Source organism: Oncorhynchus gorbuscha, linkage group LG19 (assembly GCF_021184085.1).
Source record: "Oncorhynchus gorbuscha isolate QuinsamMale2020 ecotype Even-year linkage group LG19, OgorEven_v1.0, whole genome shotgun sequence".
Taxonomy (NCBI): Eukaryota; Metazoa; Chordata; class Actinopteri; order Salmoniformes; family Salmonidae; genus Oncorhynchus; species Oncorhynchus gorbuscha.
In genome coordinates, this window is record NC_060191.1 from 15,415,766 (window position 1) to 15,438,040 (window position 22,275).

Genomic DNA, 22,275 nt, shown 5'->3' on the forward strand with positions numbered 1-22,275 from the left:
AGCCCATGCTTCGTCCATGAAACAACCCTCAGCCCCAGAGTCAATCAAAGCACTGCATGTAGCACCCGAACCGGTCCAGCGTAGATGGACCGACATAGTAGTACAAGATCTAGATGAAGGAACCTGAGTAGTAGCGCTCACCAGTAGCCCTCCGCTTACTGATGGGCTCTGGCCTCTTACTGGACATGAAATAACAAAATGTCCAGCAACTCCGCAATAGAGGCACAGGCGGTTGGTGATCCTCTGTTCCCTCTCCTTATTCGAGATGCGAATCCCTCCCAGCTGCATGGGCTCAGTCTCAAAGCCAGAGGGAGATGGTTGCGATGCGGAGCAGGGAAACACCGTTGATGCGAGCTCTCTTCCACGAGCCCGGTGACGAAGATCTACCCGTCGTTCTATGCGGATGGCGAGAGCAATCAAGGAGTCCACATCTGAAGGAACCTCCCGGGAGAGAATCTCATCCTTAACCACTGCGTGGAGTCCCTCCAGAAAACGAGCGAGCAGCGCCGGCTCGTTCCACTCACTAGAGGCAGCAAGAGTGCGAAACTCAATGGAATAATCCGTTATGGACCGTTCACCTTGGCATAAGGAAGCCAGGGCCCTAGAAGCCTCCTCACCAAAAACTGAACGGTCAAAAACCCGAATCATCTCCTCCTTAAAGTTCTGGAATCTGTTAGAGCAATCAGCCCTTGCCTCCCAGATAGCTGTGCCCCATTCTCGAGCCCGGCCAGTAAGGAGTGAAATGACGAAAGCAACCCGAGCTCTCTCTCTAGAGTATGTGTGGGGTTGGAGAGAGAACACAATCTCACACTGCGTGAGAAAGGAGCGGCACTCAGTGGGCTGCCCGGAGTAGCAAGGTGGGTTATTAACCCTGGGTTCAGGAGGCTCGGCAGGCCAGGGAGTAACAGGTGGCACGAGACGTAGACTCTGGAACTGTCCAGAGAGGTCGGAAACCTGAGCGGCCAGGTTCTCCACGGCATGACGAGCAGCAGACAATTCCTGCTCGTGTCTGCCGAGCATGGCTCCTTGGATCTCGACGGCAGTGTAACGAGCGTCTGAAGTCGCTGGGTCCATTCTTTGATCGGTTCCTTCTGTTATGCAGGTGAAGGAGGACCCAAACGCGACTTAACAGAAACAGAGTTTATTAATGCTCAAAACCGAATAACTGAAATCCTCTAGATAGTAGAGGGGAAAACAACTGGAGAAGCGGCCACAGACTGCAGGTCGCCAGGGTAGGCGCAGGCCGTAGTCAACTGAGACACCTGCTCACACGCAGCGTCTGAAGAAGGCACAAAACACGACAGGACAGGGTGATACACAATCACGGCAAAAAACACGACAGGACAGGGCGAAACGCAATTACAGCATGGAATACAAAACAAGGAACCGATGGAACAGGAACGGATCACAAAGGAATAAATAGGGAGTCTAATCAGGGGAAAGGATCGGGAACAGGTGTGGGAAGGCTAAATGATGATTAGGGGAATAGGAACAGCTGGGAGCAGGAACGGAACGACAGAGAGAAGAGAGAGCGAGAGAGTGAAAGGGGGAGGGGGAGAGAGAGGGATAGAACCAAACAAGACCAGCAGAGGGAAACGAATAGCATGGGGAGCACAGGGACAAGACATGACAATAAATGACAAACATGACAATTCCTGGTTAAACAAAAAGGTTAAATAAATACAAATCTAACTGAAGCCAGTATGGTGCAACAACATGGATCCTTTGTCTAGGCAGGAAACACAAAGGTACAATCACACACACCTGACTGGATACACATTCCCTGTTCTGCCTTGATTTCTGTTACCTCAACATTTCAAACAACCCTCCTATTTGAATCCCAGTCAGCCCAGCCCAGCCCAGTCAGCCCAGCCCAGTCAGCCCAGCCCAGCCCAGTCAGCCCAGCCCAGCCCAGTCAGCCCAGCCCAGCCCAGCCCAGTCAGCCCAGCCCAGCCCAGTCAGCCCAGCCCAGCCCAGCCCAGTCAGCCCAGCCCAGCCCAGTCAGCCCAGCCCAGCCCAGTCAGCCCAGCCCAGCCCAGCCCAGTCAGCCCAGCCCAGCCCAGTCAGCCCAGCCCAGCCCAGCCCAGTCAGCCCAGGCCAGCCCAGCCAACCCCCAGTCCCCTGGCCTCTATGGATCAGTACCACGTGCAGCAGCAGCATTAGTGCCATGATTAGATAAGTCCTGGCTGTGTCACGCTGCAGGGCTCTTTGTGAGCGTCAGCCCAGGGTCAGATCGATGCATTAGAATACCTCCCCCATTTTCCCACCCTCTGCCATTAGCCCATGAGGAAAAAGAGGAGGGACAAAGGATAGAGGGGGAGAGGGGAAGGGGGAGAGGAGAGGAGAGAGATGGGGACAGAGGGCGAGAGAGAGGAGGGACAGAGGATAGAGGGGGAGAGGGGAAGGGGGAGAGGAGAGGAGAGAGATAGGGACGGACAGAGGGAGAGAGAGAGGAGGGACAGAGGATAGAGGGGGAGAGGGGAAGGGGGAGGGGAGAGGAGAGAGATAGGGACGGACAGAGGGAGAGAGAGAGGAGGGACAGAGGATAGAGGGGAGAGGGGAAGGGGGAGAGGAGAGAGATGGGGACAGAGGGAGAGAGAGAGGAGGGACAGAGGATAGAGGGGGAGAGGAGAAGGGGAGAGGAGAGGAGAGAGATAGGGACGGACAGAGGGAGAGAGAGAGGAGGGACAGAGGATAGAGGGGAGAGGGGAAGGGGGAGAGGATAGGAGAGAGATAGGGACGGACAGAGGGAGAGAGAGGGGAGGGACAGAGGATAGAGGGGAGAGGGGAAGGGGGAGAGGAGAGGAGAGAGATGGGGACAGAGAGAGAGAGGAGGGACAGAGGATAGAGGGGGAGAGGGGTAGGGAGAGAGGAGAGGAGAGAGATGGGGACAGAGAGAGAGAGGAGGGACAGAGGATAGAGGGGGAGAGGGGTAGAGGGAGAGGAGAGAGATGGGGACAGAGAGAGAGGAGGGACAGAGGATAGAGGGGGAGAGGGGTAGGGGTAGGGGGAGAGGAGAGAGATGGGGACAGAGGATAGAGGGGGAGAAGGGTAGGGGAGAGGAGAGAGATGGGGACAGAGAGAGACAGGAGGGACAGAGGATAGAGGGGGAGAGGGGTAGGGGGAGAGGAGAGAGATGGGGACAAAGGATAGAGGGGGAGAGGGGTAGGGGGAGAGGAGAGAGATGGGGACAGAGAGAGAGAGGGAGGGACAGAGGAGAGATGGGGAGATGGGAAGGGGGATAGGAGAGAGATGGGGAGATGGGAAGGGGGATAGGAGAGAGATGGGGACAGAGAGAGAGAGGAGGGACAGAGGATAGAGGGGGAGAGGGGTAGAGGGAGAGGAGAGAGATGGGGACATAGAGAGAGGAGGGACAGAGGATAGAGGGGGAGAGGGGTAGGGGTAGGGGGAGAGGAGAGAGATGGGGACAGAGGATAGAGGGGGAGAAGGGTAGGGGGAGAGGAGAGAGATGGGGACAGAGAGAGACAGGAGGGACAGAGGATAGAGGGGGAGAGGGGTAGGGGGAGAGGAGAGAGATGGGGACAAAGGATAGAGGGGGAGAGGGGTAGGGGGAGAGGAGAGAGATGGGGACAGAGAGAGAGAGGAGGGACAGAGGAGAGATGGGGAGATGGGAAGGGGGATAGGAGAGAGATGGGGAGATGGGAAGGGGGATAGGAGAGAGATGGGGACAGAGGGAGAGAGAGGAGGGACAGAGGATAGAGGGGGAGAGGGGAGAGATGGGGACAGAGGGAGAGAGAGGAGGGACAGAGGAGAGAGGAGGGACAGAGGATAGAGGGGGAGAGGAGAGAGATGGGGACAGAGGGAGAGAGAGGAGGGACAGAGGAGACATGGGGAGATGGGAAGGGGGAGAGGAGAGAGAGGGCAGGAGAGAGACTGGCTGGCTGCAGACAAGGAGGAGAGAGGAGTGGTCATGGTTTCTGACAATGATGAAGGAGTTCTGGGACAAGTTCTCAGCACCGGCTAGGCTTTCTCTCTTTCTCTCTGCTTTCTACCTCCATCTCTCTCCTTCTGCCCTCTCTCCCGCTCCCTTCTCCCTCTCTCTCTCTCTCTCTCTCTCTTTCTTTCTCTGCTCTTCTCCCTCTCCCTCTCTCTTGCTCCCTTCTCCTTCTCTCCCGTGGCCCGCTCCCTCCAATCACCACTCAGCTAATCTGTCAATTCACAGTGCTGCTCCAGAGAACTCATCCCCTCCCTTCCATCACCACACCCTTACATCCCTTACATCACGTGACACACTCTGTTACAACCTGTCAGAACATTTTAGGGAGAGAAACGAGAGCAATACATTTGTGCTGAAGAATCAAACAGTTTAAGATGTCATTCTGTCTGTGACCCTGAAGAGCTTCAGTAAGAGAAGCAGGATCCCGCTGTCTGTAGTAGTTGTGATTCCTCATTAAGGAGATAGTCTCACAGTACAGGAGGAACTAGATGAACGCTCTGCATGCAGCTCAGTTATACCTCTTGTACCAGGGACAGTTAAGGGCACTACATTATAGCCTTCCCAGACTCAATAAAAAGTGAATCATGTATTACTTTGCTTCTGGATAAATGACTTTACTACTAACAACACTGGTTACGGAATCACACGTTTAAAACACAAAGAGTCTACTGCACCGTGTCCACGCCAGAACCCCCAGTGACACGTCTCACCTGAGCACTCTGAAGTCATAACACGAGACTGAGGACTGTTCAACATAGAACACAAAACTACAGTAGACCTCATGACAACTGAAAAACATGGAAGCTACGATGCTAGATGACAACACTGACCCAGTGTAGGAACCAGAAGAAGACTAGGAGGCTAAGCTAGGACACAGGACTGCTAGGTCACACAGTCAGGGAGTGAGAGACACACAGGCTGCAACATAGAGCAGGACAGGGGGTGCTGTGGACCACTGTAAATCAGGGCTGTTCAGTAGGGAGGAAACCTTTTGAAACGTAGTGAAACAGGGAGGTGCTCTCTGAACTTGTCCAATGAGAACACAGAATCAATATCCAATAAGAACACAGAATCATTATCTAGATTCTCATTGTAAAACATTTGGTTTTGATGTGCTCTACTGAACAGGACCCTGGTCCCTGCCGTTGCAGACAGATTCAGCCTTTCACAGGGGGGTTCTCTAACTTCCACCTCCTGTGAAAGACCAAACCTACACTCTATGTTACCGGACCTTCACAAGGTTCTGTTCCTTCTTCTCCATCTTCTGAGGAAGGGATGGAAAAAAGGAACCAAGTAGATATGTTAAAATAAAAAATGTTTATGAAGAGACAATATCACCAATATCACTGACTAAGGTTACAATGCATGTTGTAAACCTTCCACAGGACACCCCGGTTAACACTGACAACATGTAGAGTGCTGAGACCATAAGAACACACAACAAACTCACTAAAACAGAAGACACAGGAATTCTGAGCCAAGCTCTGTCGTTCATGAGCAACTGACCAGAGAGAACCCACAGACAGCAGTATCTGTTAAACTTGCTATGAGTCTCTTCCCACTCAGAGGTTAATGGCACAAAATAACCAATATCTTAAGGTGCCATACCCAGGTAAAGACTAGGAAATAACAAGAAACAATTGCTTCTGACAAAGAGATGCTTCAATCAAAGTCAAACCTGTTCCAAAGTAAGTGACCATAGTGACCAATGGAGAAAAGCCTTAAGGTGTCACCAAACCAAAGCAACCAGAGAGGCCCAGCGCTGGACATGGAAAATAAAGCTGAGAACTTACTTCTGCCCTTGGTCCCTGTGGGTGGAAGCTGTGGTAGTTGCCGACCTCCTCTCCTGTCAGACATGGGGGTACTGGTAGGGCTGGTTTGAGCCGATCCGCTGCGGGGGTTCGCCCTACATGGGGGGGGGGGCACAAAATGGTACAGCCTGGGTGAGTCAAGGATCAGAGGTCAGGCACAGAGATGACCTGTGATTGGTTGGAAGGCCCCGGACAAGCAGACGGACTACATTTCCCAGTGTGCTTTGCTTTGTTATGTAAGAGGATAGGATGGTTGAAGAAACAGCAACACATCAAACAGACAAACTACTACTGTCTACTGGGGTTGGTAATGAACCAAACGTGGAGAAAAAAATAGTATCAAACACATATATATGTCAGTTCACATATATACTTGGACATGTTGTGTACAATCATGTCCATGCTCAACCAGGGAAGCTGCCATGTTGTTGGATCGGTGAAAGCTGGACAAAAAACAGATCATTTACCTGGTCAATTACCTGATCAATGAACTGATCAATTACCTGATCAATGAACTGATCAATTACCTGATCAATGAACTGATCAATTACCTGATCAATGAACTGATCAATTACCTGATCAATGAACTGATCAATTACCTGATCAATGAACTGATCAATTACCTGATCAATGAACTGATCAATTACCTGATCAATGAACTGATCAATGAAATGATCGATTACCTGATCAATTACCTGATCAATTACCTGGTCAATTACCTGATCAATTAACTGATCAACTTAATAACTAACTACCTTTTACTTTCTGTAGAATATTTTTTCAGTCTATTGTATTGAACGTATTCTCAACAGATATTATTTCTCCCATAAGACTTGTATTATGTTTTTACACCATCTGCCAGTTGAGCATCTGTGTCTGCTAAACACTGTATTCTGATATGTGTTGAGCATCTGTGTCTGCTAAACACTGTATTCTGATATGTGTTGAGCATCTGTGTCTGCTAAACACTGTATTCTGATATGTGTTGAGCATCTGTGTCTGCTAAACACTGTATTCTGATATGTGTTGAGCATCTGTGTCTGCTAAACACTGTATTCTGATATGTGTTGAGCATCTGTGTCTGCTAAACACTGTATTCTGATATGTGTTGAGCATCTGTGTCTGAGCATCTGTGTCTGCTAAACACTGTATTCTGATATGTGTTGAGCATCTGTGTCTGCTAAACACTGTATTCTGATATGTGTTGAGCATCTGTGTCTGCTAAACACTGTATTCTGATATGTGTTGAGCATCTGTGTCTGCTAAACACTGTATTCTGATATGTGTTGAGCATCTGTGTCTGCTAAACACTGTATTCTGATATGTGTTGAGCATCTGTGTCTGCTAAACACTGTATTCTGATATGTGTTGAAGTCAGGCTATGCAGAAGCATCAAATACAGTAGCTTGAATTAATACTTCATTTGCTAAACATGAATGACTAAAGGTTATTGCCTGAAAATGGCTGATATTGATTACTGGTGTCTTAGGTTGCTGACTGATTTGAATAAATCCTGCATATCTGGTGTAGGCCAAAGCAGGGTATCTGGGTTCCTTCTAATTCATGTCAGCACCTACCAGTTGATGAACTCCAAAACCCATCAAAACAATGACATTTGGCACATGACATGCTAGAGATAATGTAGCATCAGTTTTGCAACAAAGGTGATGAATCGCATGTTTCACTCGACCCATTAAGTTGCAAGGAAAGAGTGAGGACAGCACCCATGGGCGTTCGTTCAATGTGGACCAATGTGGACCAATGTGGACCAATGCGACCATGCAATCTGACGGTCTACAAAAGATTAGAAAAAAAACAACTGGAATAAAAAATGTAATTACAGGATTATAACAGGTAATGTTAGTAAAGAAAGAAAAGCACAATGGTGATCCATCACTACTATACTCAGTCAAAGTGGTGTATAAGTAGTGTGTTCCAAAAACAAAATGAGTTACTATCTAGTCTACTACCAGTCTGGGATGGGGAAGGAAATGCAGCACCATTCGTTGCTTTAGGAGGGGGGGCGGAGTAAATGATAAAGTGGTGAGCTGGCTGGATGCTGATTGGATGCTGGGTGGTTGGTGGGGGGTTGGTGGTTGGTTGCAGTGAGACAGGCAGAGAGAGGGGTGGGTGGTGGTTGTTGGTTGTTCTTTGGATTGGTGGGGCAGTAGCTATGCAGTGGAGGCTGGTGGGAGGAGAAATCGGAGGACGGGCTCATTGTAACGGCTGCAATGGCAGAAATGGAAACGTATGAAACACATCAAACCCATGTGTTTGATTCCAATCCATGAATTCCATTCCAGCTTTTACAATGAGGCCATCGTCTGATTTATAGTGACACCAGCCTCCTGTAGATGTGTCTGTCTGGTCACCTCGTTAAGGCAGGTGAGGGAGGGGCGGAGCGTCCGGAGGGTAAAGACGGCATGGACCTCATGAGGGCGGAGTCGGGCCGCTCCGTGGTGGTGCGCTCTAGCGCGGGACGCTGGTCAGCTGACCTGGACCTGCTGTGATACACATGCCTGTCAACGACTCCGTGGTTCCTGCAACACGTTATTGAGAGAAGGGAAGGAAGCTGCTGCTGATGATCAGGTGCCATGATACAGCAGAGTGATGCATGCCCTGGGTCCCTGGACTGGGCCCCATAGGGCCATAGCAGGTGTGACAGGGAGAGACAGGCAGGGGACAATGTGTCCCTCATCTGTGGTAGGTGACTGAGTGAGTGGGAGGCCCTTTGGAATCTGTCTGTGAGTGAAAGACACTGGGTGAGATGTGAGAGAATCGTGGATTAGCATGTGTTGGTTGGTTTCCATTCAGCCTACCAGCTTACTATACTCCTGCAAGGTACATGCCGAAAGCTGTCTCCGCCCTGCCATTGTAAAATGTAACTGAAATCTAGTTGGAAAAATAACATATATTTTTGCCACTGAAGTAGTTTGGGAAAAAAAATGGAATAAGATGCATTTCACATACATACACAAGAAAATCTACACAGTATCATTATGTACAATAAAAACATGAATTTGCTGTTGTTTCGTATCGTGTTCTTCCATAAGCGTCTTCATAGGCAGTAAGTGTCATTACCTCTCAATAGCATGTGTATATCTGAACATCAGGTCACATCAGTTAGTTGTATCATTGTCATTGCAAATGCTCATGAAGAAAAATACCTTATTTTCTCCAGATGTGGATTAACATCTGACATGAGCAGCATTTGCGAAGCCAAAAACAAACACCAACACAGAGGACACGGTGGCAGCACAGTAAGATAGCAAATGTTAGAGTGAAAAGCTGTCCAGCAAAGGCTATGCTTCCTGCTTCCTGTTCTACACCAGACAATTGCAACACAGCGGTCACTCCAGTTGTAGACCAGCCAATTGCAACACAGCGGTCACTCCAGTTGTAGACAAGCCAATTGCAACACAGACACTTCATCAGCCAGTGAACGACCTTACGTTGCCTGAGACTTTAATGATGGTGACCATCATCATAATCATTCGTGGTCTACGATCCTCAGGTCGTTATGTCCAGAGACTTATGGCTTTGAACAGTAAAGGAGATCGGAATCTAACGACTTGTTACTTACTAGAGGTGTGTTGGGATGGATACTGTAGTTCACCATAGCTCTCTCTCTCTCTCTCTCTCTCTCTCTCTCTCTCTCTCTCTCTCTCTCTCTCTCTCTCCGTTCAGGATATTCCCTTGGGATTTCAACACGGTCAAAATAATAACTCAAACAGCCCAAGTCTGGTGTGGTTAGTACATACTCTGATAATACGTTGCACACCTTTGTTGCACAGTAGAAACATTAAAACTCTAGTTAGATCGACTACAGCACCGGTGCTACTGTAACATCTACACTGTTATTACCTTGTCTCCCACTGCATTCCTCCTGCTAAAACTATACATCTACTGTAACATCTACACTGTTATTACCTTGTCTCCCACTGCATTCCTCCTGCTAAAACTATACATCTACTGTAACATCTATACTGTTATTACCTTGTCTCCCACTGCATTCCTCCTGCTAAAACTATACATCTACTGTAACATCTACACTGTTATTACCTTGTCTCCCACTGCATTCCTCCTGCTAAAACTATACATCTACTGAAGCAGCTACAATATGAGGTCCCACTCAATATAGACTTGCCATCTTAACCCTGTGGGCCCTGGTCAAAAGTAATCCCCTGTAAAGGGAGTAGGATGCCATTCGGGACACAGTCAAATACTTTAGTTTAGTTCTACAGCCAACAGTGTGAGAAGCATGGCATCTATCCAAGTTCACTGTCTAGATCTACTGTGCTGGCAGGGACCTGTTCTCAGGGGCCGCACGGGCCACAGCGACTCGCCCGGGGCTCTGAGCCACTCCACTCTCTCTCTCTCTCTCTCTGACTCTCCCTCTCTCTCTGACTCTCCCTCTCTGTCTCTCTCTGACTCTCCCTCTCTGTCTCTCTCTCGCTTTTCTGACTCTCCCTCTCTCTCTGACTCTCCCTCTCTCTCTGTCTCTCCCTCTCTCTCTCTCCATCTCTCCCTCTCCATCTCTCCCTCTCTGTCTCTCCTCTCTGTCTCTCCCTCTCTGTCTCCCCTCGCTCTCTGATTCTCCCTCTCCATCTCTCTCTCTCTCTGTCTCTCCCTCCCTCTCCGTCTCTCCCTCTCTGTCTCGTCCTCTCTGTCTCTCCCTCCCTCTCTCCCTCTCTGTCTCATCCTCTCCGTCTCTCCCTCTCTGTCTCGTCCTCTCTGTCTCTCCCTCCCTCTCTCCCTCTCTGTCTCATCCTCTCTGTCTCTCCCTCTCTGTCTCCCCTCGCTCTCTGATTCTCCCTCTCCATCTCTCTCTCTCTGTCTCTCCCTCCCTCTCCGTCTCTCCCTCTCTGTCTCGTCCTCTCTGTCTCTCCCTCCCTCTCTCCCTCTCTGTCTCGTCCTCTGTCTCTCCCTCTCTGTCTCTCTCTGACTCTCCCTCTCGGTCTCTCTCTCCCTTCTCTCTCCCCCTTCTCCTTCTCCCTCTCCCTCTCCCTCTGTCTCTCTCCTAATCATTCTGACTATAGCAGAAAGAGAAGGCACACAGTTGGAATGGGAGTGGAAGGGACATCTCCTCTCCTCTCCTCTGTGACTGTGTTACTGCCATGGGATGTGAGAACCATTCATCTCCCTGCCAATCTACAGACAGAGAGAGTGAAGCTATCTGGTCCGCGGCCTCGCTCAGGGAAACTTTGTGACACTTTAATAAAGTCAGTTGCGCTGCCTCAGTTCTGACGACTCATAGTTTTTTTCTCCTGGAGAGACAATGCACGATGTGTCGTTTTTGACTGACAGCCAGATGGCAGCGATGGGAGCCCAGGAGGAGATATTTGCAGCATTTCTCCAGGGGGTGCTGAGAGTGTGACGTTGCATAAATTACATCCAATTCCCTATTTAGTGCACTACATTTTACCAGGGCCCTTAGAACTCTGGTCAAACGTAGTGCACTATTGGCCCAGCCCGCTGAACTGGCACATCACAACATTGGGCTTGGCACACGCACTGGGGGGAACCTAAGCCTGATCCTAGGCCATCATAGGACTGGAACAGCCTGGGCATGGGACAGTGCTGAGCTTCCCATACTTAGCACCCTTAGCATAGAGAAAGTCACTCAGGTCCAGGACAGAAGAGACAGACCCTCAGAGTCAGCATAGAGAAATGGCTAGGCAGTTCTCCTTCGTCTTCAGATAAAAATATCTTTCACTCATGTGGTACTGACCTGTCGGCCATATTGGCCTTCATCACAATGACAATGACATGGTTTGAAGACAGAGAGAGCCAGATCAAATCAAACTGCAGACATTCAGTTAACCACTGTTGATAATGATCCAGGCCATCCAAGATGGTGGAGGTAATGTTAGAGAGACAACCATGCATTAATAAAGGAAAGGTAAACATCCCATTACCACTAGCAGCATCAAAAGGCCATGTGTCCTTTTGTTCAATGCCGCCCTTATACAGTATTACCTGCAGAGCTGAGCATCAGAGCTACCAATGACCAGCCAGCCTTTATTTACCCAGATACAAACAGGACACCACTGATCACAAACACAACTTGTCATCTTACCACTGATGGTAGACTAGTAGGCATGACAACAAAACAGCAACAGAGGACGATACATGTGTCACAACCGATGTGGAGACACGAGAGCTCGCAGCAGCCTCTATATTACACAGTAATTGGAGGCAGTTGTGTGGTTTATGGGTCTAGTACACAACTTGAGCAGAGCTGTGATGACATGCTCCTGAACCAGATATCACCCAGGATATCACCCAGGATATCACCCAGGATATCAAGTGGGGTTCATCACCTTTTACAATCACATAGAAAATGTTTTAGTGTCATACAGACGACTACAGAGAAAAAGACCCACAAAATGGCTGACTGTGGATATATACGTAGAGACACTGTAATGTGAATACCTCTTGTAGTCATAGTCGACGGAAGCAGAGGAGGAGTACGCGCCCTCTGAGTGGGCTCGGGACATCCTAGTGGAGCGCAGTAACCTGACAGCCTCTTCTCGACTGATGTTGGATATGCGGTGGTTGCGGCTGGCGAAAAGAGAGCGGTCAGAGGGAGTCAATGTGTGTTTTAAGAATACCTTAATACCAGGTTGGTCAGGTGGGACAAAGAGAGAGAGAGAGAAGGTCATGAACCTGTGGAAGGAACCCGGTTTTCACATGACCCTGGGGACAGTTGGGGACAACTGATGGAAGTACACCAACTCTCTGTAGACTGTTAAGGGGACAGTTGATAGGGGTGCACCAACTCTCTGTAGACTGTTATGGGGACAGTTGATGGGGGGGAGCACACCATCTCTCTGTAGACTGTTAAGGGGACAGTTGATGGGGGCGCACCAACTCTCTGTAGACTGTTAAGGGGACAGTTGATAGGGGTGCACCAACTCTCTGTAGACTGTTAAGGGGACAGTTGATGGGGGCGCACAAACTCTGTAGACTGTTAAGGGGACAGTTGATGGGGGGGAGCACACCATCTCTCTGTAGACTGTTAAGGGGACAGTTGATGGGGGCGCACCAACTCTCTGTAGACTGTTAAGGGGACAGTTGATAGGGGTGCACCAACTCTCTGTCGACTGTTAAGGGGACAGTTGATGGGGGCGCACCAACTCTCTGAAGGCTGTTAAGGGGACAGTTGATGGGGGCGCACCAACACTCTGAAGGCTGTTAAGGGGACAGTTGATGGGGGCGCACCAACTCTCTGAAGGCTGTTAAGGGGACAGTTGATGGGGGCGCACCAACTCTCTGAAGGCTGTTAAGGGGACAGTTGATGGGGGCGCACCAACTCTCTGAAGACTGTTAAGGGGACAGTTGATGGGGGCGCACCAACTCTCTGTACCTCTACTATTCTCTTGTGGTTTGATCCAAACACAACATCCACCTTGACCACTGTGGATGGGTAGCCACCATAAAGAGTGCATATCGGATATATAGGACTCATATGGTGATATATACAGTGTTACAACACAGGGTGGGCACTGGGCAGGGGAACTACCTCTGCTGGACAACTCTTCACAAACAGAAAAAACAACAGGACACATCCATTTCAGACAATTGACAGGCTAGTTTCTTTGAGGTATATCTCAGGGTACAATCGAAGATAACAAATAGCGGGCTATGTATTTTGTCTGCCAGTAAAGATACGTAATCAATGATGAAACTTTGGAAAATGTATGAAAAGTATGTGGAGAGAGGAAATGTATGTGTTTATGAAGCCGAAATGAGGAGTGATCCTGATTCTGTATCTTTTGGTTCCATATAGAATCCTCTGGGGAAAGGGTGCTACCTGGAACCAAAAGGGTTCTACCTGGAACCAAAAAGGTTTCTTCAAAAGGTTCTCCTATGGGGACAGCAGAAGAACTCCTTTAGGTTCTAGATAGCATCTTTTCTTTCTGAGTATATGGGCCATGGAGTGGCCCACCTGTTTCATTCTAATGACTACAAAATTCCACACACTACACTTATGCATATACAGTATATTTGTCTGGGAAGAGGGAAATATATACCTGGCTGCCCACACCACACCACACCCCACCCCACCACACCACACGTTGTGTCGTCAATGGCATTGGCTTGGGATGTGAAGTGGATAGGTTTGTGCGCCATTGACATTAAACCAACACAGGCTTGAAGCTTCATAGGCCAGCAGCTTCCTACAGACAGACAGGGGGTGAAGTGGAGGGTGTGATGGAGGGAGGAACATGCACTGCCAGGTAAGAGTCTACCTGGGTTCCTTCTGATGATCATCACTAGGTTGACAGCGTCTGGATCGAGGTAGGGTGAGAAAATGGCTGCGAGACATGAAGGGAGAGAACAGAGACATGGTTGAATGGGGCTGAATGGGGAGGGAGAAGAGGGAGAAAGAGAGAGAGTGAGAGACACACTGGGCGAGAGAGAGAGAGAGAGAGAGAGAGAGAGAGAGACAAGAGGAGAGAGAGAGACACAGGGAGAGAGAGATATAGCGAGAGAGAGACACAGGGTGAGAGAGAGGGAGCGAGAGCGAGAGAGAGAAAGAGACACAGGGAGACAGACACGGGAGAGAGAGATAGCGAGAGAGAGACAAAGGGAGAGAGAGAGAGAGAGAGAGAGAGAGAGAGAGAGAGAGAGAGAGAGAGAGAGAGAGAGAGAGAGAGAGAGAGAGAGAGAGAGAGAGAGAGAGAGAGAGAAAGAGAGAGAGCGAGAGAGAGAAAGAGACACAGGGAGAGAGAGATCGAGAGAGATAGCGAGAGACAGACACGGGAGAGAGAGATAGCGAGAGAGAGACAAAGGGAGAGAGAGAGAGAGAGAGAGAGAGAGAGAGAGAGAGAGAGAGAGAGAGAGAGAGAGAGAGAGAGAGAGAGAGAGAGAGAGAGAGAGAGAGAGAGAGAGAAGAAGAGAGATAGCGAGAGAGACACACAGGGAGAGAGAGAGAAAGAGAGAGAGAGAAAGAGAGAGAGAGAGAGAGACACAGGAGAGAGAGAGAAAGAGAGAGAGAGAAAGAGAGAGAGAGAAAGAGAGAGAGAGAGACACAGGAGAGAGAGAGAAAGAGAGAGAGAGAAAGAGAGAGAGAGAAAGAGAGAGAGAGAGAGACACAGGAGAGAGAGACACAGGAGAGAGAGAGAAAGAGAGAGAGAGAAAGAGAGAGAGAGGGGGCAGTACAGTGTTGGAGGAGAGAAGGGAGGAGTACAGCCATGGAAGAGGAGATGATATTGGTGCAGTCCTTCCTCAGGTTAGAAATCCCATTGAGATGCATGATGAGGCGCTCCTAATTTACTGTTTTGTACTGTAACACACATGCTGCTGTAAACCAACATCAGTCCCAGTGGATTCAATCCAAACCGTGTAAGATACTGAATGTTGTTGGAGTTACTGTATGTTGTTGGACTAGCCCCCTAACTCTCCAAATGTCTGTACATTAATTTCTGCATTAGTTAATAACTTTACAAAATAAAATGAAAAACAAACAAAAGTACATTAATGTGTTGTTGGATTTCAAAACAAAATAACACATAGGCAATATAAAACAACCTCTAAAAAATGTAAATTCCCCAAAATAATGAAATAATAAGACCCATAGGGCTCTGGTCAAAAGTAGTGCACTTTATAGGGCATAGGGTGCCATTTGGTATGCACACCATGACTCATTTCCTGTTTCCTAATTTTCAACTGTTTTCAATAAATAACAGGAGCAGTTGATTAAGGGGAAGCTGAAATACAGTCTTAGTGAGCAACTGTGTCACACACAATCTAGATAAGTGCATTTCCTGTGTCTGGCCCTGATTTAGGCTACCTCAGCCATCCTCGCCTCAGAAATATCAAATAAACTTAATTGAATGATGGGAGGGGGTAAGTAAGGAGAAGAGAACTGTGCCAAGGCTGAGCCGTATGTCTGAGACACTGGGCTGGTGTTGGTGCTATAGTGGAACAAACAGCATGACTAGAATGGGGAAGGCCCCTCAGACCACAGCAATTTGACAGTACACTGAAGGGTTATAACTTGACTGGGGTTGTCCATTCTAGAGATTCTATTTCTATAGTCTCAGGTATGGTGGAGGAAGGAACATCACAACACAAACACAGGATGTGTCACAAATGGCACCCTATTCCCTACATTGTGCACAACTTTTGACCAGAGCCCTATGCTTATCTTTTCTTATTTGTTATTGTTGTTGTGGAGTCGGTGGACGGTGTATACCATGTGTATCCCGTTACGACTAATAAAACTTGAATCTTGAACCTATGAGCCATGTTCAAAAGTCGTATACTATTATAGGGAATAGGGTGCCATTTGGGATACAGCTGTTGATTCTAATGAGTCTGAGCACCGGAGTTAATGATCCCCTCTCAGTATTCATAAGGCAACACGATTTGAACACAAAGGAGAGAAGAGGTTAGTTAAAGATCCACCTAATGCAGAACATCAGAGAGGAGATTGGAGTTATTGGAAAAGGGACAGGTTGGGGAAAGGGACAGGTTGGGGAAAGGGACAGGTTGGGGAAAGGGACAGGTTGGGGAAAGGGACAGGTTGGGGAAATGGACAGGTTGGGGAAATGGACAGGTTGGGGAAAGGGACAGGTTGGGGAAAGGGACAGGTTAAGGAAATGGACAGGTTGGGGAAAGGGACAGGTTGACTTGTGAGCACTAGGTGAGACATCCGTATAGCAGTTGTAGGTGTGAAAGCATCAGGGAGATTAAACAGGTGTAAGGTTGTGTAACAGAGGGAGTTCAGTGAAACCAAGCTCATGTGATTAGTAACGGTGCCTGAGACCTGAACATTTGGGTTAGCTCCCGAGCTAATGCCTAGGCTTTAGCTCAGAGGTCTAACAGTTACACAGTCTTGTGGCTCGCAGACAACCCGGATTGGAACCCTGTCAGTCGCAGTTGGTTGTGTTGTCTGCAGCAGCTGGTGTGTGAGGCTGTGTGAGGTTGTGTGGGGCTGTGTTAGGCTGTGTCAAGCTGTGTGAGACAGGGGTATCTACCTGTCAGGTGAGTGGTGGTCATCGGACACACTGCGCCGGTCCACTCTACTGGAGGAGCTGTACTGAGACGAGGCGGGGTCAATGTCATAGCCGGGGTCCAGGCTTCTGCTGTACACAACAGAATCACTGGATCACCCCCCTAGTACGGTACAGTCACAGTACAAACTCCCCACAGTGTCCCCTAGTGGCTCGGGGATGCACCTACTCACCCTAATGCAACCACTGTCAGTGTGAGTGAGATCCCAGTATCGTTTATATGGGTTAAACGTTCTACTATCAAGACAACTATCACAGAGATACCACTTAAAGGACAACCTCTGATATCAGTTGAGGTTCTCAGTTCCCAGTGTGGTGTTTTAGAGGAAGGGATACATCTTGGGATGCTGGGCTGGACAGGGGACAAGTGAGATGGGGGAGTTACCTCTGTGGACGGGGGACAAGTGAGATGGGGGAGTTACCTCTGTGGACAGGGGACAAGTGAGATGGGGGAGTTACCTCTGTGGACGGGGGACAAGTGAGATGGGGGAGTTACCTCTGTGGACGGGGGGACAAGTGAGATGGGGGAGTTACCTCTGTGGACAGGGGACAAGTGAGATGGGGGAGTTACCTCTGTGGAGGGGGGACAAGTGAGATGGGGGAGTTACCTCTGTGGACGGGGGACAAGTGAGTTGGGAGAGTTACCTCTGTGGAGGGGGACAAGTGAGATGGGAGAGTTACCTCTATGGAGGGGGACAAGTGAGATGGGAGAGTTACCTCTGTGGAGGGGGACAAGTGAGATGGGAGAGTTACCTCTGTGGAGGGGGACAAGTGAGATGGGAGAGTTACCTCTGTGGAGGGGGACAAGTGAGATGGGGGAGTTACCTCTGTGGAGGGGGACAAGTGAGATGGGGGAGTTACCTCTGTGGAGGGGGGACAAGTGAGATGGGAGAGTTACCTCTGTGGAGGGGGACAAGTGAGGCGGGAGAGTTACCTCTGTGGAGGGGGGACAAGTGAGGCGGGAGAGTTACCTCTGTGGAGGGGGGACAAGTGAGATGGGAGAGTTACCTCTGTGGAGGGGGGACAAGTGAGGCGGGAGAGTTACCTCTGTGGAGGGGGGACACTGGGGGACCGCGACCGCGCCCGGTTCATGTCTGCCGACCGCGAGCAGTGGTTGGATGACATCGCCTGCTCTGGGACAGACAACGTGGAACTATGTAGGTCCCTGCCGTTCTGCCGGTAGTCTGGAGAGACAGAGAGAGAGGGGGAAAGAGAGAGCCAGAGAGAAACAGAGATACAGAGAGAGACAGAAAGAGAAACAGAGAGAGACAGAAGCATAGAGAAAGAGAGAGAGAAACAGAGATACAGAGAGAGAAACAGAGAGAGAGAGAAACAGAGATACAGAGAGACAGAGAGAAACAGAGAGAAAAAGAGAGAGAAAAACAGAGATACAGAGAGAGAAACAGAGAGAATAAGAGAGAGAGAGAGAAACAGAGAGAGACAGAAAGAGAAACAGAGAGACAGAAGCATAGAGAAAGAGAAACAGAGAGAAAAAGAGAGAGAGAAACAGAGAGAAATATAGAGACAAACAGAGAGAAAGAGAGAGAGAAACAGAGACAGAGAGAGAAAAAGAGAGAGAAATATAGAGACAAACAGAGAGAAAGAGAGAGAAACAGAGACAGAGAGAGAAACAGAGATACAGAGAGAGAAACAGAGAGAAAAAGAGAGAGAAACAGAGAGAGAAATATAGAGACAAACAGAGAGAAAGAGAGAGAAACAGAGATACAGAGACAGAAGCATAGAGAAAGAGAGAGAGAAACAGAGATACAGAGAGAGAAACAGAGAGAGAAATAGAGAAACAGAGAGACAGAGAGAGAAACAGAGAGACAGAGATAAACAGAGAGGAGAGAGAGAAACAGAGAGAAATATAGAGACAAACAGAGAGAAATAGAGACAAACAGAGAGACAGAGAGAGAAACAGAGAGAAATATAGAGACAAACAGAGAGAAATAGAGAGAGAAACAGAGAGAAATAGAGACAAACAGAGAGACAGAGAGAGAAACAGAGAGAAATATAGAGACAAACATAGAGAAATAGAGAGAGAAACAGAGAGACAGAAGCATAGAGAAACAGAGAGACAGAAGCATAGAGAAAGAGAGAGAAACAGAGAGAAATATAGAGACAAACAGAGAGACAGAGAGAGAGAAACAGAGAGACAGAAGCATAGAGAAATAGAGAGAGAAACAGAGAGAAATATAGAGACAAACAGAGAGACAGAAGCATAGAGAAACAGAGAGACAGAAGCATAGAGAAATAGAGAGACAGAAGCATATAGAAATAGAGAGAGAAACAGAGAGACAGAAGCATAGAGAAACAGAGAGACAGAAGCATAGAGAAATAGAGAGACAGAAGCATATAGAAATATAGAGACAAACAGAGAGACAGAAGCATAGAGAAACAGAGAGACAGAAGCATAGAGAAATAGAGAGACAGAAGCATATAGAAATAGAGAGAGAAACAGAGAGACAGAAGCATAGAGAAACAGAGAGACAGAAGCATATAGAAATAGAGAGAGAAACAGAGAGACAGAAGCATAGAGAAACAGAGAGACAGAATCATATAGAAATAGAGAGAGAAACAGAGAGAAATATAGAGACAAACAGAGAGAAAGAGAGAGAGAAACAGAGAGACAGAAGCATAGAGAAATAGAGAGAGAAACAGAGAGAAATATAGAGACAAACAGAGAGAAAGAGAGAGGGAAACAGAGAGACAGAAGCATAGAGAAATAGAGAGAGAAACAGAGAGAAATATAGAGACAAACAGAGAGAAAGAGAGAAACAGAGAGACAGAAGCATAGAGAAATAGAGAGAGAAACAGAGAGACAGAAGCATAGAGAAATATAGAGACAAACAGAGAGAAAGAGAGAGAAACAGAGAGAGAAATATAGAGACAAACAGAGAGACAGAGAGAGAAACAGAGAGAAATATAGAGACAAACAGAGAAAGAGAGAGAGAAACAGAGAGAAATATAGAGACAAACAGAGACAGAGAGAAACAGAGATAAATATAGAGACAAACAGAGAGACAGAGAGAGAAACAGAGAGACAGAGAGAGAAACAGAGAGAGAAATATAGAGACAGAGAGAAAGAGAGAGAAACAGATAGAGAAATATAGAGACAAACAGAGAGAAAGAGAGAGAAACAGAGAGACAGAGAGACAGAAGCATAGAGAAAGAGAGAGAAACAGAGATACAGAGAGAGAAATATAGAGACAAACAGAGAGAAAGAGAGAGAGAAACAGAGAGACAGAAGCATAGAGAAATAGAGAGAGAAACAGAGAGAAAGAGAGAGATACAGAGAGAGAAATATAGAGACAAACAGAGAGAAAGAGAGAGATAAACAGAGAGACAGAGAGACAGAAGCATAGAGAAAGAGAGAGAAACAGAGATACAGAGAGAGAAATATAGAGACAAACAGAGAGAAAGAGAGAGAGAAACAGAGAGAGAAGCATAGAGAAATAGAGAGAGAAACAGAGAGAAAGAGAGAGATACAGAGAGAGAAATATAGAGACAAACAGAGAGAAAGAGAGAGAGAAACAGAGAGACAGAAGCATAGAGAAATAGAGAGAGAAACAGAGAGAAAGAGAGAGATACAGAGAGAGAACCAGATAGAGAAACAGAGAGAGAGAGTGATGTCAGGAGTCATTCAGAGAAAGACTCATCGTTCTGAGCGCAGCCTCTCTAACCTGGTCCCAGATGTGTGTGTACTGTCTTGTCTAGTTGGCAAGGCAGCACAAACTGATCTGGTACCAGGCTAAAACCTTTCCTCCCTATTGACCATACACACTGCTGCAAAAAAAACTGTCAACAGCAACATTTATTTTCAGAGGATTCTTTCAAACTTTTCAGAAGTTGCACACAGTGGCATAATGGTTAGTGGCTTTCAAATTTTCAAAATGCTGAGGCTCTCTATATTCAAATAAATGAGGGCTTGGTCTCAACTCAATGTTCATGTGATTCAAGTCATTGCGGTTAACATTTTTGCATTAAACATGAAAATAGCTTTCAAAAATCAGAAACATTATAATGACTTCTCCCTGCTAGACTGATTAGTCCATCGAACTTGAATGATTATCATTATTCAATAATAATCCATGGCCAGGAAGCATGATTAAGGTCAAAGTTCAATGTTTTGCACCATTATCCTTGGTTAATATTCAATAGAGTGTATTGCACATTAAAATGAGTTAAACGTAACAGTGAATCAAAGGTAGGATTAGGAAGGAAACACAAGACATTATGAAATATGAGAGGAAAAGTTAACCTTCACGGCCACTTTAGTTTGGTACTTCTATCAAATATGTTTGAAAGTGAGTTTGCTGCATTGTGAAACCTGAATTCCTTCAAATTATACATAGAAGGAACCCAGATAACATAAAAAGGACAGTATTATGTGAATGAATATTATGTTAAAATGATTCACAATCAAGTCCTGCATAACACCACGTCATACATATTTACTATTGTGGAAACAGAGAAACATTAAACCCATTCCACCTGACATCACTACATTTCACTATCTAACATCTGCAGTCTAACTATCAGCAGCCCAATACTGGGGTAACTAAGCACCCAACTCTGCAATCAGCTTGCTTTACGTGCACAACCCAAATGTAATTCATTGGTTCTCTTGACAAGCCACGTCACACATGACTAGAAACGGTGTGTTAAGCATATATACTGTGTATAAAGGAGAGAAGCTCAGATACGAATTAACAGGACAGAGGCAGCAGAGAAGAATGACTGCATTATCCTAGTTAAAACCACAGCAGTGACATCCCAATTCAAAAAAACAATCTATCTATTATTCCTGTGAATAGTTATCATCTCTTCTCCCTTAGTATAATATCAGTAGTTTGATATGGAGAAGGTAGGAGGAAAGGGGATTAGCAAAGATCTCTGGGAAACAAGGGAAGATGAGAGAGAGAGAGGAGAGGGGTATTCCCACTGAGTGAAGGGATATTATGGGCGTAGTGAGAGAGGAGGCTGTGATGTGAGAGAGGAGGCTGTGATGTGAGAGAGGGGAACTGATGAGAATGTTACAGAGGTGGGAGGGTTTCCTCCTCATCTATTACACACACACACACGCACGCACACACACACGCACGCACACACACACGCACGCACGCGCGCACACACACACGCACACATACACGCACACACACACGCACACACATGCACACGCACACACACGCACACACACGCACACACACACACACACACACAGCTGTCTGTGTGCTGCCTGGACTGCTACAGTAATCTACTCTCTCTCTCTCTCTGGCAACAGCCTCTCATTTGATGTGCAGCAGTGGCAGGCTGAGACTAGCGTGGGCGTCTGCTGCCTGTGTCGAGGAGAGCAGCTAGTTACTGTAGCGCAGAGGGAAGGAGAAGAAACTCACTGCTCCTTGTAGAGCTGCTGCAGTATCTTAGCTAGCTACCTTCTTTTAAAACATCACATGATCCAGTACAGTACATTGACATACAT

The 22,275-nt window shown here is 47.5% G+C and overlaps 1 protein-coding gene across 1 annotated transcript in view; it reads right to left on the reverse strand.

The window, feature by feature from the left end:
• Window positions 1-22,275, reverse strand: part of LOC124006088 (regulating synaptic membrane exocytosis protein 2-like) — a 324,465-nt gene that overhangs the window by 70,632 nt on the left and 231,558 nt on the right. Inside the window, 5 exon segments of the mRNA XM_046315851.1 lie at window positions 5,752-5,864; window positions 8,142-8,309; window positions 12,205-12,333; window positions 16,758-16,865; window positions 17,839-17,977. Of these exon segments, the coding sequence (XP_046171807.1) occupies window positions 5,752-5,864; window positions 8,142-8,309; window positions 12,205-12,333; window positions 16,758-16,865; window positions 17,839-17,977 (657 nt within the window).